Genomic DNA, 15,135 nt, shown 5'->3' on the forward strand with positions numbered 1-15,135 from the left:
AGAGGCGCGCTCCATCACACGGCCACTGGCCTTGTTCATGTCAAAGCAGGTGGCGACGACGCACGTGAATCCACGATGGCTATGATTGGAGATGCCGCGCAGAACTTGCATGAAGTGGACATCGTCATCCTCCCGATAATTATGAGTGGCCACTTCCATGTCGTCGTCCCTCGACAATGAAAAACAAGAATACAGTGCATTATTCTTCATGCCAAAGCGAAGAATACGATAAAAACGCGCTAGAAATGGTAAGTGCTTTAATAATTTGTGTTTGTGTAATAGTGTTCGGTAAATAATCGGCGATTCTAATATGAACTTGTATATCTCGACACTGGAACCTATTCGACCTCTGTATCGACATGGAGTTAGGGCGAGTCGGCGATCGCAAAGTACCCGCTTGTTCACGACAATCGAAGCCCCCACTGACGTAAAAAAAGGAAGTGTCGATCGCAGCTGTCTATGTCATGCGGTTTATCGAGCGATTACTCGCGGGTGAGAAGCTACGGGTACCGCAGACTGACGTCCCTTATCTGCGATTAAGGTATGTTTCCCGCATACTTAGGGAGGGGAGGGCAGCCGGCATCACAGCCAGAGGGGAGTCTTCGCAAGCGGGTTCTTAGTCATTCTTTCTATATTTGTATACACGATTCTTTCTTTAATAATCCAGATTCATTGTTTAACATACACTTTCAGTGTTTAAGTATATAGTTCATTGTGTAAATATCAATGTAATTGTTTAAACTCCGTTTTACTGTGTAAAACGAACCAGAGGGGAGTGTACGCAAGCGGGGTCATAGTCATTGTATAGGTGTAATAGTTTCAAATGTAAACCAGTTTAAATTCAATTCATTTTTTCCGAAGAACATGACAAATTTTGTCAATGTAAATGTACATGTATCTAAATTCAATTAAATTCATTCTGTTTCGTTTTGAGGTTCTGTTCTTGTTGGATGATATTGTAGTCCGCAGGGTACATTATCGGGTAGGGTTCTGTTTCATTTTCATTTTCATTATCGGCTAATATCAACATTCATTTTAACTGTATAATGATAACTTTTGCCCTTTAACTTTCGTTTTCTCTGTTTAAGTTTAGGTTTCTCTGTTTAAATTTAATATTTTCTGTTTAAAATATCCTTATTATTTAATAATATCAATGTAATTACAACAAAAAAATATACTTTAATATTTTTCTGCTTAAAAATATCCTTATTACTTAATGTAATGTTCCGATTTTTTTATGTGCGACGGGAGTGGAAACGCTGGGGAACCGAGCGTGTATTAGTGCAGCTGGGGAACCGCTAGCACCATCCCGTTAGTACATTTTAAGCGGATACAAATTTATTTTTAAACGATAAAAAAATAATCAGTTAAACAGTAGAATAAAAATATTTAAAAACGTAAAGAGATATATTTAAATATAAAGTTCAATATTTAAACAATAATAAGAAGTATATACACAATGCCTAGTGTCGAATGATTCATTCCACGATCTGCGATCGTGACCGAAACGTGGCAATGGCTACAACGCAACTTGCGGATCTCGGGACGCCACGACTCGATTCTCTTTCGCCTCAGGGACACCCGAGTTGCCTTCTCGTCACAGAGTGTCGCAAACGCAGTCGCGATTTTTCATCCATCGACTCGTCATTGTCCGGTATGGGGAATATAGCTTCCTTATACGCCCATTTTTGAAGTCGAAGCTTCCTTCCACAGATCACCCCGTGTTTCTCGCTCTTCGAATTTGAAGTCAAAATTCCTTTTGATTGCAAAAATTCCTAAGTGCGTCTCCGAAATGTTCAACGCTTCAAAACATTGTCCAATATCCAACGACAACACTTCGACTTGATCGGATGAGGAAGGAAGGCATGCCACACCCTCGGGCTCGCCATGATGTGGAACGAAGCTGCCGCCAGATTCAAATTCTCGCCAACACTTTAGTTTAAACGAACACGATCAATATTTAAACAGAGACACAAAATATTTAAACGATAAACATAAATCTTAAACGTTAAAACAAAAAAAGTTAAATAATAAGTTAATAAGTTAATCGGAGACAATAGTGTTTAAATGGAAACTTGATAAATGTAAACGATGACGTGGGATAATAAACAATAATTAACTTCTACAACTATATAAACATAAACGAGAAGAAACTTACAACGAGAAGAACTCGCTTTTCGATGGGATACGATGCCACATCATCTGCTCCCAACAACAAGATCAACAACGGAACATTTGAAGATGGAGCTGCACGTGACACATGCTACTGGAAGTCAACCTCGTTTTATATGAGACATACTGCTTTTATGTCCATCGAGTGTGATAAACTTCACCCTCGACACGGAAATATTGAGACCCCATCGCTCACATATTTCGACTAACATCGATTCCCAAGAAGTCGGTGCAGTGAACATTAGCACTCGTCCCCTCCCCGTCAGTATCTAGCAATAGCACAAAAACTCTCCATAATTTAATCGGAAGAGCTAAAATTGAATACACCAAATGAGAAGAAGAAAAAGAAGAAGAAGAACAAGAACAAGAACAAGAACAAGAACAAGAAGAACAAGATATGAGCCTTCTAAACTTTGTTTGAGAAAAAGCAAGCATGAGGCAAAAAAAAAAAAAATTTGAAAAACTATGCATAAAGAAAGTTATGATTTTAGCCCTATTTTTTTCCCACCTTTTGCAAGGGCAAAAAAAGGAATTTCATATCGTGGACCCACTTCAACTTACCCGTAGGGGTTAAAAGGAATGTAAAAATATAACGGAGAGTCGTCCAGGGTGTGCAAAAGTTGGAGGGGGTTTTTGGGAAGTTTTGAAAATTACGAGAGGTGAACAGTAATTTTCCCTTTAATATATGATGTCTACTATCTATAGTTTATTTATTTATTTATTTATTTATTCACGTTTTAGTTCACATGGATGGGCGGCAAGAAGAGTGATGATTGACCCAAGGGTAGTCTAGCTAGTTTATGCCATCCCCTAATGTTTTCTATTGTGAAACAGTGAAAGGGAAAGTCTTTTAACAAGCAATTAAAAATAAAATAACATATTAAAAGAAACTGCATACAATAATAAGAGTAACATTTTAACTTGAGTAGTAGTGGGTTATAAATAAAATAAAATTTAAAAAGTAACAAATATTATTTAAAAAATCAAAGGGGTTGACCAGTAATTTCACTATTTCCCTTTGAAGGCAAGTAGAAATCTATTAACATAATTTTATATATTAACGGCCGCAAATTAGAAAAAGAAAGAAAAAAAAAAGTAGACAGAGAAATTAGTATGGAGAGAAAGTGAAGCATGATCATAAACAATACTCAAATCATTATATAGGGTTCTGACCGAGGTGAAAGAGTGCTGGGTTTTTTATAAATTTTTGAGAAGAAAAAGAGTGTAATTGAAGTTGAATAGCTCAGATCAACCATGCACTTTTGAAATTAATAGTTCGATAGTCAAATACTGTTGATGGTTATATGTGAACATTCATAGATAAAAAATCAATGAACATTCACAGATGATGTACCTCATGTATATATTTACAACGCGCAAAGTGTATAATAAAAAATTTAAGGAAAGCATTACAAATTTTACAAGAAAATTATCTATGTACCAATAAAAATATAAATAGAATAATGTATATCAACCAGGGTCCAAAACAAATAATTAAATTACATACATACATATACCAATTATTTAAAAATTTACAGTCCAATCAAAATTGTCCTAAACAACTCAATTTTCTCACCATTCTCATATCTTCCCCCTTTCTTTCTTTATGTTTTTCTGTACAATGTACCCTTAAAATTCATTTTCAGTCCTTGAAGTTTTATGTTTTGTGTACAAGTCACCCTTAAAATTCACTTTCAGTCCTTGAAGTTTAAAGGACCAAAGTTCAAGTTCTCTACTTTATGCCTCTAATCTCTTTCTCACCCTCTCTCTTCCCCTTTTTGAAGAGGGTAAAATTATCATTTCATACAATGACAATAATAATAATATTGATTTTGAGCATGTCTCTGCACAAATCCAAGTAATTCTGGACATACACAAATCATCCTTATTAAATTTTATATACAGAAGAGGTATAATGCAATTTCTGTTATTTTGGGATTCCCAAATGCACCTTCTAATTATTTATTATTTATTATTTTATTTTTTTGGTTTTGGTCCAGAGTGAATATAAAATAGCAAAACAAACCTCAGTCAGTATTTGTTCTGTCATGTTAATTATTATTTGAATGTGGGCCCTACATGTATTCACTGCCACCTGCTTCTTTGTGCCTCCTTCACAAATCATCCCCTTCACCCACTCACTTTCCATTCTCTACCTCTCTACCCCCAAAATAAATAAATAAATAAATAAATAAATAAATAAATAAATAAATAAATAAGACACAAAGCTCAACAGCAATCTACAATCCAAAGCTCCACCCTCCTGTTTGTCTGGTAATTTTTCCCATTTCCATGCATTTCAAGCACTTGTCATGTTTTTTTTCTACTGCTGAAAGTTCCAAGATTTGCTTTGCATCTGATTATTATCTGTGTATGTTTTTTATTGTGATTTTGTTGGGTATTTGCTTGATCTGGTTCTTGTTTTTGTTTTTAAAATGTTTTTGTAGTTTTTTTTTTGCTTTTGGATTTTTCTTGATCTGTCATGTCTCTGTTTCAAGTGGTTTTCATTGTTATGTTTGTGGATCTTGGTTTTGGGATTCTTGTGAAGTGGTTGTGCAAAATTGCACTGATGTTCTTCTTGGTTTTGGCAGAGGAGGAAGATGAGAGGGCTAATGGGTGTGTCTGGTAGGCTTGTGGAAGCCAGGCATAGATTAGCTGGAACAACTCAGTGAGTATTGTTTTTTTTTCAGCTTTCTTTTTGATTGCTTTTCTTTTGATGTGTTTGGTTTGCTGTAGTTCTTTTTATTTAGTATTCTTCTACATGTCCTTTGCTCAATCTAGTGGTTATTTTTTGTTCAGCTTTCATTTGTGATTGAAGGAGAAGAGGTTGTTAAAAAAAATGGATTCTGTGGTTCCAATGTAATGTGAAATAGTCCTCATCTTCTTTGTTCTTGAGTTTCTAAAACTTTAGTTTGAAATTCTATTTCTGTGCATTCTGTCAATCTGCATTTCTATTGATTTTTCTGAGGATTTTACATTGGAATGTTTACTTAAATTTTGTTAGCTGTTTGAACATTGAAGCAACTCATAGTTGTCTGCTTGAATCAGTGTTGATGCAAGCAAAAGAAGATCGTTTAGGAGCGGTGATTTGAAAGAAACCGACAAGTCTATGGGCTCACCAGAAAGGAGTTCAAGCTGCAAGATTCATTCCTTAAAGCTTGTTCTAGGAATTATTATATTTGGCACCCTTCTGATGCTTTTTCACTGTCCAGCAGCTTATCATAGCGATAATTCAATGAATGTTGGTTCTCGGTAAAATCTTTGAGTTTTCCTCATTGTTTGCCCTTTTGGTTCTCATTAGTTGGAATATTAAGTTTTTGTCTCTTGTATGCAGGTCCAAGATTGTAGATGTTGGATGGATATGGGAGAGAACAACTCCTGATTCAAGATATGTTTCAGATTTAGATATTAATTGGGTTGATATTTCAAAAGTCATCCAGAAACTGGATGGTAGAAGAGGAAAACTAAAGATTGGCTTACTAAATTTCAATGTAACTGAGGTCAATTACTGGCAGCAACTGTTAACTCGGTCCGAATCTACTATTGTGCATTTAGACCATGCTAACAGCAGTCTTACATGGGAAGAATTATATCCTGAATGGATTGATGAGGAAGAGGAGTCTGAAGTGCCTACTTGTCCTCATCTTCCGAAGCCTAAGGTCCCCGGTAGGCCACAATTTGATCTCATTGCTGTTAAGCTTCCTTGTGACAAGTCAGGGAACTGGTCGAGGGATGTTGCTCGGTTACATCTGCAGCTTGCTACTGCTGAACTTGCCGCAGAATTTGTGAATGTTAAGCGCTCTGTTCATGTGCTACTTGTTACTGATTGTTTTCCGATCCCAAACCTCTTCACATGCAAGGACCTTGTCAAGAGGGAAGGAAATGCTTGGCTATACAGGCCTGACACTGGAGTGTTAATGGAGAAGCTTAAGCTTCCAGTTGGATCATGCAAGCTCTCACTTCCTCTTAAAGCAGAAGGTCGGACTTCGAGCACTTTCTTTATTCTTCCTTAAAAATTTATGATCATGAAATAGGATATTTTGTAGCTGTATGGTTTCCAAATCTTTTTCGTTGTATTTTTTCTGTGTTGCCATTTATCTAAAACCAAAACATTCAAAAGTGTTTAACTCTTAAATTTCTTTTAACACGATTCATCATTCATTCTTTGCTCCTCAGGTTAGATCTACTTACAATGGATATCTGTTCTGTTCATCATGATGAAATAAGCTCACTGTACTTTCTAGACAACCAATGTTTGATAAATATTAGTTCTTGATTACAAGATGCATTGATGCAAAATGTTTCACGTACATTGCAATAACACAAGTTGATGATTTTTATCCTTTCATAAGTTCACTCATGCTTTTTATGCAAGCAGTGCGGCCATACTCTCAGAATGTATACAGAGAAGCTTATGCAACCATACTTCACTCGGCAAATGTGTATGTCTGTGGAGCCATTACTGCTGCGCAAAGTATTCGGCTATCTGGATCAAAAAGGGACCTTGTAATACTTGTGGATGAAACGATAAGTGAGCATCACAAAGAAGGCCTTGAAGCTGCAGGGTGGAAGATAAGGACAATCCAGAGGATCCGAAATCCAAAGGCAGAGCGAGACGCATACAATGAGTGGAACTACAGCAAGTTCCGACTCTGGCAGCTTACCGACTATGATAAGATCATATTCATCGATGCTGATCTTTTGATCTTGAGAAACATAGATTTCCTCTTCACCTTTCCAGAAATTACGGCAACAGGCAACAATGGTACTCTATTCAACTCTGGCGTGATGGTCATTGAACCTTCCAATTGCACTTTCCATTTACTAATGGATCATATCAATGAGATCGAGTCTTACAACGGCGGTGATCAGGGTTACTTGAATGAGATTTTCACATGGTGGCATCGTATTCCCCGGCACATGAACTTTCTAAAGCATTTCTGGATGGGCGATGAGCAAGAAATAAAAGATATGAAGACCAAGTTGTTTGGGTCAGAGCCACCGGTCCTCTATGTTCTTCACTACCTCGGCATCAAACCGTGGCTCTGCTACCGGGACTACGATTGCAACTGGAATATCGACATCTTACAAGAGTTTGCAAGTGATGTTGCTCACGCAAGATGGTGGAAGGTGCACGACACAATGCCGGAATACTTGCAGAACTTTTGTCTTCTAAGATCGAAACAGAAAGCGCAGTTAGAGTGGGATCGAAGGCAAGCCAAGAAAGCAAACTACACAGACGGTCACTGGAAGCGCAACATAACCGATCCCCGGCTTTATACTTGTTTCGAAGAGTTCTGTTTCTGGGAGAGCATGTTATGGCATTGGGGTGATCCTAATTGGTCTGATAATCAACCTACCAGTAGCACCCCAACTCTTCACCATTTGTGAACTCCTGCTTTTTTCATACCCTGTAAAGTTGGAAAATTTTTAATGTTTCACCGGCACATTCTTTTCAATCAATAGCATATTTCTCTCATTTCTTATAATCCAAACATTTGAAAAAACTTTATAATATTTTTCTTTATACAAATGACCCGAGTACAATGAGGAATGCAAATTGCGCGCTCTCACCAGATGATATTGGTTTACGAGCTATTTTCAGTGCGGTTTCGGGTTTAAACTCCGCATTTTAAAGAGCAACTAAGATCTATTCTCATTGCGGGGGTTTAAACCCCGATCATATTATATTCAGCGGGACTTAAACTTAAACTCCAAGTTTAAACTCCGATCATATATTCAGCGGGACTTAAACTTAAACTCCAACCACATTGCATTCAACGGTACTTAAACTTCGCATTTCAACACTGCATCAACTAACGGGACTCGAACTCCGCATTTCAACACTGTGTCAACTATTTTTGCTGTTTGAATATGGCAAAGATTGGGAAAATATATATATAAAACAAACAAAAGGTTATTATATGATTAATTAGTGAGCATTGAGAGAAGGAATCCATTCATCTCCTTGAATGAAGTTCTTCACTGAATAAGCGCCGACGTGCTCCGCCGGGATGGCGGTGCTCCATGAGACCCTCGCGGAGGAGTTCGCACCCGGGCCTGAGCTCCCGAACTCGCCGTAGAACAGTGTGGCCAAAGCGAAGTCTCCTCTCCATGGTAACCATCCCTCTGGTTTCACGATCTTGGCTAGAAGACATTGGATGAACACCGTGCGTGCATACTCCTTCCATGGCCGGCCGAGATAGTTCCGGTGAGATCTTGGTTTTTTTTGGTATAATGCTGTGTAGTCATCGGTCCCGTTCACTGTGCAGCCGAGGAAGACGAATCCCGTCGGTTGGGATGGGTCGGTGCGGCCTTGCGCGGTGACGGCGTTTGTCTCGCCCTTTTCCGGTGATCCGAGACGGGGGACTATGAGGATCAAGCAGTCTTGGAAGAGGGAAGCGGAGTTGCCGAAGATGAAGTCGATGGTGCCGGAGATGCGGCAGTTCTTGTAGAATTGGCGGAGGGATCGGGCGTAGAGGGTGTCTTGATGGCCGATGAACTCCACGGACTCGAGGATTGAGAGATCACTGTCGGAGCGGAACGCGACGGCTTGATGCGCGTCTACGCCGGCGGTGTTCTGGAATGTGAGATTCGCTGCCATGAATCCGCTGCCGTCGACGCCGACGGTGGCGGTGTCGTAGGTGGTGACGCCGGTCGTCTTCTTGCCGACGCTGAGCGAGTTGGTTATCACCGTCTTGCCCATGCCGTCGCCGAGGAGAACCAGATTCGTCTTCTCGAATGGGATCCGAACGAGTTCCTCGTAGATCCCCTCGGCGATGTGGATGACAAAGGGATCGGCACTGGTGTTCGGAGCGGCGGAGACAGCGGCCTGGACCGTTTGGTAGTCACACTGGGACGATTTGCAGACAGTGATGCTGGGTTTTAGGGTTCGGGGGATTCCACCAGAGGAGCGGAGGGAGATGGGGCTTTCGGTAGGAGAGGAGGATCCGTCTTCATAGCGTCCATTTCGCTCGGTTTGGGGCGGGGACCAATGGGAGACGTCGGTGCCGGAGAGGTAGAAGGCGGAGATGAGGGCTAAGGCGTTGCTGGTGAGGGAGGTGAGGTCGGAGAGGAAGGACATTGTTGAGGAGATCTGGTGGGAGGTGTTAACGTACTTGAGGGCGGACCAGCAGTCGTATTGGTAGAGCAGGGCTGCGCCGGCGAAGGCGCGGGAGCATGCGGGCTTTCGGGTGAGTGCGGAGGAGGCCTGTGAGAGGCGGATGGAGGAGAATGAGAGATGGGAAATGCAATCACGGACGGCGGCGGAGTGGGATGGATCGGAGGAAGGCAAAGATCGGACCTTTGACTGCGCGGTGTCGAGGTTGTTGGAGGAGACGGAAATGGCGGAGAGGATGAGGTCCATTGAAGTCGGCGGAGAAGGGGGAAGAGTGGAGACACAGAGGGAAGGGAAGCGAGTGGCATTGCAGGCTCGGAGAAGGAGAGAGGATGGTGAGGAGGAGGAGGAGGGGAGAGGGAGGAGGAGAAGGATAGGGAGAAGGAGAGCGGCCATGGAGAGGATGAAGAGGGAGAAGAGAAGAGAGCGTGCGATGAAAGGGAAGGGCTTTGGGCGCATTTGTAGAGGTGGGGAGGTGCACGGGGAGCACTAAACGACGATGGTGAAGGATCACGGGTTGGGTTGGGGAGGGGGATAGTGGGAGAAGAAGACGTGGCCATTCCCCGCCATTAATGGTTATAGTTTTTTTCAAAGAAGCAGGAGAGGTTTGGTGGTGTTTCATGCTTTGAGATTCGTTTTCATGTCTGGTGTTTCTGCTCAGGTTTGGTGGTGTCTCATGCTTTGAGATTCGTTTTCTTGTCTGGTGTTTCTGCAGATTGCTCAGGTTTGGTGGTGTCTCATGCTTTGAGATTCGTTTTCTTGTCCGGTGTTTCTGCAGATTGGTTCCTTATGTTGACTGTTTTTGTTTTTGATTTTTGCAGGGGATGATGGAGGATGATGGGAGCATGGAGGATGACAATGGAGGTGAGCTTCTTTACGTTTGGTTCTAATATATGCTGGAAGTTTGTTTAAGCTGAACTACTACGTTGATGATTGTTTGTGAATTGCTTGAGTTTGTGTGAAGCTAAACAGCATAAACTAGATGATTAGAGTAAATGGTATTTAATGAGCATGCATTCTATTTAAGTCCGATTTTTTCTTGTGATCCTTGTAGTAAATGATGAACTTAGTTTGAGGTGACATGATTCTTCAATTGGAATTGGACACTTCACTAAACTAGGTCCTTTCCTTTCCTATTGGTGATGATTAGTCTCTGAATTAGCATGTTGTGGAGTAAATGTCGTTCTTTTTTATTAGCCAATTATGGCTTAAGTTTTCCTAGGTGGATGACCCACAAAGTGGGCTGAGTTAGTGTAAGCTTTACAAATGAACAGATCTTTTAATTTATTTTTTGTATATTAAAAAAATTTGAAGTTAAAAGCATTTATCTAATGGATTAAATTTCTGCTACAGTATTATTTAGACCAATTATAACTGATTAATTATCAATTTGTCAACTATTTTCTGAAAAGCTGGATAAACCATACGATTAAAAATAAAAAGAATAGAGATGACAACAAATCTTCCACTAAACGTGGAAACGATCGAACATAAATGGAGGAACAACGGGTCTCCTCCTAACCCGTAAGAAACACAATAGTCTACTCCTCCCCACCGTGCCCCGGGTCAACCTCAAGCATGGGGGCGCCCCCTCGAGCGAGGTCCCCATAAACTCTAAGTTGCTACCGATAGAGGAGATGGAATCAGCAATCTTCTCTAACCCCAATGTGTTCTGCAGAGTATCAAGATAATAACATATGAAAGCGATCTTCATCGAAAGCAAAGAAGAGTGACTATCACATTTAGTAGCAAGAGGACTATCACATTTTGTCAACTATTTTCTTGATATTTACTATTAATTATGGTGAAAAATTATCTTTCTTTATATACTAGATTTTTTAATTATTGGTTTAAGTCATATTTTTAATTGAATACTTCGTTTTTTACCAAAAGTGTGTGATTTTTTTCTTTATTAAAAGGAAAAAAAAAAAAAATCCTTGTTTGAACAAATGTTTCTTTGGTTCGTGTAATTTTTACAGCTACACACCTATCTTATTTATTTATTTATTTATTTAATTTGGGAGGGTTTTTTTCGCAAAGTTTTTCCTTAACATAGAAAAAAAGATCTCGTGTTCTTCTTCAGCCATGGGCCATGGTTGTCTGGGAATGGATAGGGTGCTGCCGAGGAGGTTCTCGCCTTCAGTGAGTCCTCTACTGCTCCCAAGGCGTGGTTTTTCCCTGCCTGAAGCTCCACTCTTTACTTTGATTCCCAGGATCAAGGCCTTCCTGTGCCTTGCCAAGAAGAGTGATTCTCCTCCCTATGGCCAAACAGTTCTCAAACAGAGCATTTTGGATGATGCGAATGGATTTGAAGATGCATCAGAAGAAGTAGCTGAGAACGATGGTAGTGATGAATTTGAAGAAGAAAGAGGGAGTTTGGAGGAAGAGTTCATTGAGGATTTGGATGATGGTAAGGCTGATTTCTCACATCCTTATGAAGCATGTATTTCTTTCTTTATTATTATTATTATTATTTTTTTTTTGCGCTTCTAAGTTCAAAATCCCTGTCTTTTTCACTGTTCTGAAGGCTGGATTGCATTTTAACATTTGTTGGTAACTTTTTCTGGGTGATTAAATTTTGCCTGTTCTGGTCATAAAGTTTCAGAACAAGAAATCAATGTGTATCTTGTTTTTTCAATGCAGATATGCTGTCATGGAGTCATGGTTTATCTTTATAAAAAAGGTCTTTTATGTGGTTTTTTGGTAGTTAAGTACACAACTATGGGATGGTTAAGTGAATGAGATTGAACTTAGTTGTTTCTTCTTCAAATTATGTAGGCAACCATGTTTCATCATTCAAGATACACTTTGGATAATATTGCAGTTAGAGACAATTATATTGTTTTATTGAATTTGTTCCCATTGAAGATTGTGTGGAAATCAACCAGTTAAAACCACAAGTGTAAAATGAACACCTTCATGATTTTTGGATTGACTGAGCTCTTCACTGGGTTTTATTCATGTAGAGATTTTGATGGAAGATGATGAAGATTTCGAAGATGACTTTGAGGCTGATGTTGACAATGTTAATGTAAGTATTTGCTTGCTCAGTTCTTCCTCACTAGTGTTATTACTCTTTTTTTTCTTATAATTTGTAAAGACAACATGTGTGCACAAAATTACAGGTTTAATTTCTTTAGAATTCAAGCTTTTAATTCAACTTGGATCTTCTGAAGGTTGGAGATGGAGTTGGTGGAGGTGGTGTTTCTCTTGCTGGTACATGGTGGGACAAAAAGGCATTGTCTATTGCAGAAGAGGTCTCGATGTTATTTGACGGTGACTTGAAGCTATATGCTTTCAAAACATCTGCAAATTCCAGTATCCGTGTGCGCATTGAAAAACTCTCTAATAAGTAAGTGATTTACAATGGTACAAGTTTTTATCAAAATATTTCTGCTTCCCCCATTTCAACCAATTTCTTGTTTACAATTCCTCATTTGAAGCTCCAATTCTTTTAGAATGAGACTGCACATGCTACTGATGCATTAGATTTCTAGATGTTTTTTACATGAATCCTGCTGTTCCTGAGATCTTTCAAAGAATTGTCCAGGTTTTGTATCTAACCAAACATAATTCACAGGTCCAGTTCTCCTAGCATGGCTGATATTCAGGCATTTTCTTCTGAATATCGAGCACGTTTGGATGAAGCTGAGCTTGCTGGAACTGTACCGGTAAACATATCATTGGAGGTAATCTTTTAACTTTTTATGAATTATTGTGATCTTATATCTTGCAATTTATGGATGTTATGTATGTTATACCAGATATATAATTTGGGCCCAATGCAACCCAAAAGCTTAAGTTTATAAGATGAGAAACTCACACTTAAATATCTAAGTCCACATTTTCCATACTAACTAATGGAGAACTATTAGTTAGTATGCAAAGCTTTCTGAGAAAAATTGAAGGTTCCACTCTGTTTTTTTCATTGAACAATTAATTACTATCTAAATGCTTAAAAAACTAAACAATGCATTGTCCTTGCAAACATTTCATAGTAACATATCCTGCCTGTCATCAATCTAGGTGTCATCTCCTGGAGTTGAAAGAGTTGTTCGAATTCCTGAAGATCTCGACCGCTTCAAAGACCGTCCCATGTATGTGAAGTACACTGCTGATGGTGATCAAGAATCCGATGGTATCTTCAGGCTCATCTCATTTGATCTGGACTTGTGCAATTGCACTTGGGGAATTGCAGATGTGAAGAAGAACAGACAGCAAGCAGGCAAAGGTAGACCTTTAAACAATAAACAAAGAGAATGGAGGCTACAAACTTCTTTTGATTCGTTGCGCATTGTTCGATTACATTCAGACTGTTAATTAAATTAATCCTTGAGATTATAAACAATCACAAAGTGATAAAGAGTTATCAAACTGTGAGCAATTTCCACATTGCAATGTATTTACAAGCCAACGGTCAGTATCATCAGTGAATAACATTTGTGCTTGTCAATAGAATGAATTCACTACCTTGATATATATATATATTCTTTTGATTTAGCCGTAAACGTGTCATTTTGTTGTTTAATGATTAAACATCATGCCTAACATTCTTTCACAAGTTATAGTGACTTATTAATCCGGTCAGACAACATACACGTCTACAAGATTAGCATGAATCAAACCGAGGATCTATAGCAACTAGAATGGAGAACAATGGACAAATAATATTGTTATAATATCATTATACATGATACAAGGTTTCGAACCTCCGCCTGCTCACCACTACCATGTGACTATCCATTGTGTTCCGCAGTGGTTGTATAATGTATCTTTCATATTTAATGATAACATTTTTTATTTCATAAAATAATATGTCCATTTGTGTAATGTATCCTAATAGGGAAGGAATTTGGCTCATCTCTCTATCCATATTTTTATATAATTTTATTGGTATGATGGTGATATATTCCAACTTTTGTTTATCCTACTCTGTTTGGGTGCTTGGTCTTCTAATGCTTTGATTCAGTTCTATAAATTGACAAAGAAAAAGCTGAATGCTAACCCTTTAATGCAAGCTCAGATTGGCCATTAAAGTCTAATCAAGGTTTTAAACGTGTATAAAGTTAATTTAAATGGTGGTCCTTGTGTGAGAAAAATTTTGTATAAGCTTGTGGTCCTTGGTTTCCTCTGCTTTTAGAAATATACTTATGCTGTTCGCTTTTAGTGTGAACAGGATTCCATGTGATTATGAAAATTATTTAATTTAATTAATTTTTTAAAAAGCATTTAAAGCAAAAATATATTTTGAAAGAATTTATTACTTATTAATTTCCTAATAAAAATTTATGTATATGTATTATATAGCCTTCTATACAAAATTCATAAATAAATCAGCCAAATCAAGCAGAATCATGTAATTTCTGGTATTATATTGGGTGTTAAAATAAATAAATAAATAAAATTATGAGAAGTTGTGGAAAACTTTATATTTAGTTGAGATATTCAGTTCTGATTTTTGATTCTGAATAATTATAAATTGTTGAATTCTCTCCAACAAATTGTTATTCTTGTTATTCAAATTGTATAAAAGTCCACTTATCACAAAATTATATTCCAAAGAGTACTGATATTTAAATTGTCATAATTTCAAAACCAAAAATGATATTAAATGAATCAAATTTATGGCATGAAACTCAAAATTCAATATTTCAGTTATTCTTTGAAAATATTTATATAGACGGATATATATCTAGGTCATTATAAATATAGTACATATATGTTATATATATATGTGTATAGTAATATCGTCCGCTGGAGTTCAGTGATCCCACGCCCAAGAATAATTAAACGTCTATAAATTTCTATCTATAATACACAAAAAATGGTTTTTATATTATATATAT

The 15,135-nt window shown here is 38.2% G+C and overlaps 3 protein-coding genes across 4 annotated transcripts; 2 read left to right on the plus strand and 1 right to left on the minus strand.

Moving 5' to 3' along the window:
- The first annotated feature begins 4,303 nt into the window (after window positions 1–4,303).
- On the plus strand, window positions 4,304–7,651 carry LOC120253305 (putative UDP-glucuronate:xylan alpha-glucuronosyltransferase 3). 2 transcript variants are annotated; one of them, XM_039261652.1, is made up of 5 exons: window positions 4,304–4,446; window positions 4,764–4,840; window positions 5,221–5,424; window positions 5,507–6,150; window positions 6,551–7,651. In XM_039261652.1, exons 2-5 carry the CDS (start codon window positions 4,773–4,775, stop codon window positions 7,561–7,563), a joined length of 1,929 nt encoding a protein of 642 aa, XP_039117586.1. In that variant the 5' UTR covers window positions 4,304–4,446; window positions 4,764–4,772; the 3' UTR covers window positions 7,564–7,651. The 2 variants fall into 2 exon arrangements, with proteins under 2 accessions (XP_039117586.1, XP_039117587.1); XM_039261653.1 differs by having other exon boundaries at window positions 5,221–5,413.
- Window positions 7,652–7,780: 129 nt separating this feature from the next.
- LOC120253306 (probable pectinesterase/pectinesterase inhibitor 51) lies at window positions 7,781–9,865 on the minus strand. The gene has a single exon (XM_039261654.1). The coding sequence runs from the start codon at window positions 9,746–9,748 to the stop codon at window positions 8,105–8,107; it is 1,644 nt and encodes a 547-aa protein (XP_039117588.1). The 5' UTR covers window positions 9,749–9,865; the 3' UTR covers window positions 7,781–8,104.
- A 14-nt stretch (window positions 9,866–9,879) lies between these two features.
- LOC120253307 lies at window positions 9,880–13,764 on the plus strand. The gene is made up of 7 exons (XM_039261655.1): window positions 9,880–10,013; window positions 10,111–10,153; window positions 11,373–11,699; window positions 12,256–12,320; window positions 12,466–12,641; window positions 12,870–12,978; window positions 13,316–13,764. The coding sequence occupies exons 2-7, from the start codon at window positions 10,114–10,116 to the stop codon at window positions 13,607–13,609; spliced, it is 1,011 nt and encodes a 336-aa protein (XP_039117589.1). The 5' UTR covers window positions 9,880–10,013; window positions 10,111–10,113; the 3' UTR covers window positions 13,610–13,764.
- The last annotated feature ends 1,371 nt before the right edge of the window (window positions 13,765–15,135 follow it).

Source organism: Dioscorea cayenensis, unplaced genomic scaffold, assembly GCF_009730915.1.
Source record: "Dioscorea cayenensis subsp. rotundata cultivar TDr96_F1 unplaced genomic scaffold, TDr96_F1_v2_PseudoChromosome.rev07_lg8_w22 25.fasta BLBR01000032.1, whole genome shotgun sequence".
NCBI classification, from domain to species: Eukaryota; Viridiplantae; Streptophyta; class Magnoliopsida; order Dioscoreales; family Dioscoreaceae; genus Dioscorea; species Dioscorea cayenensis.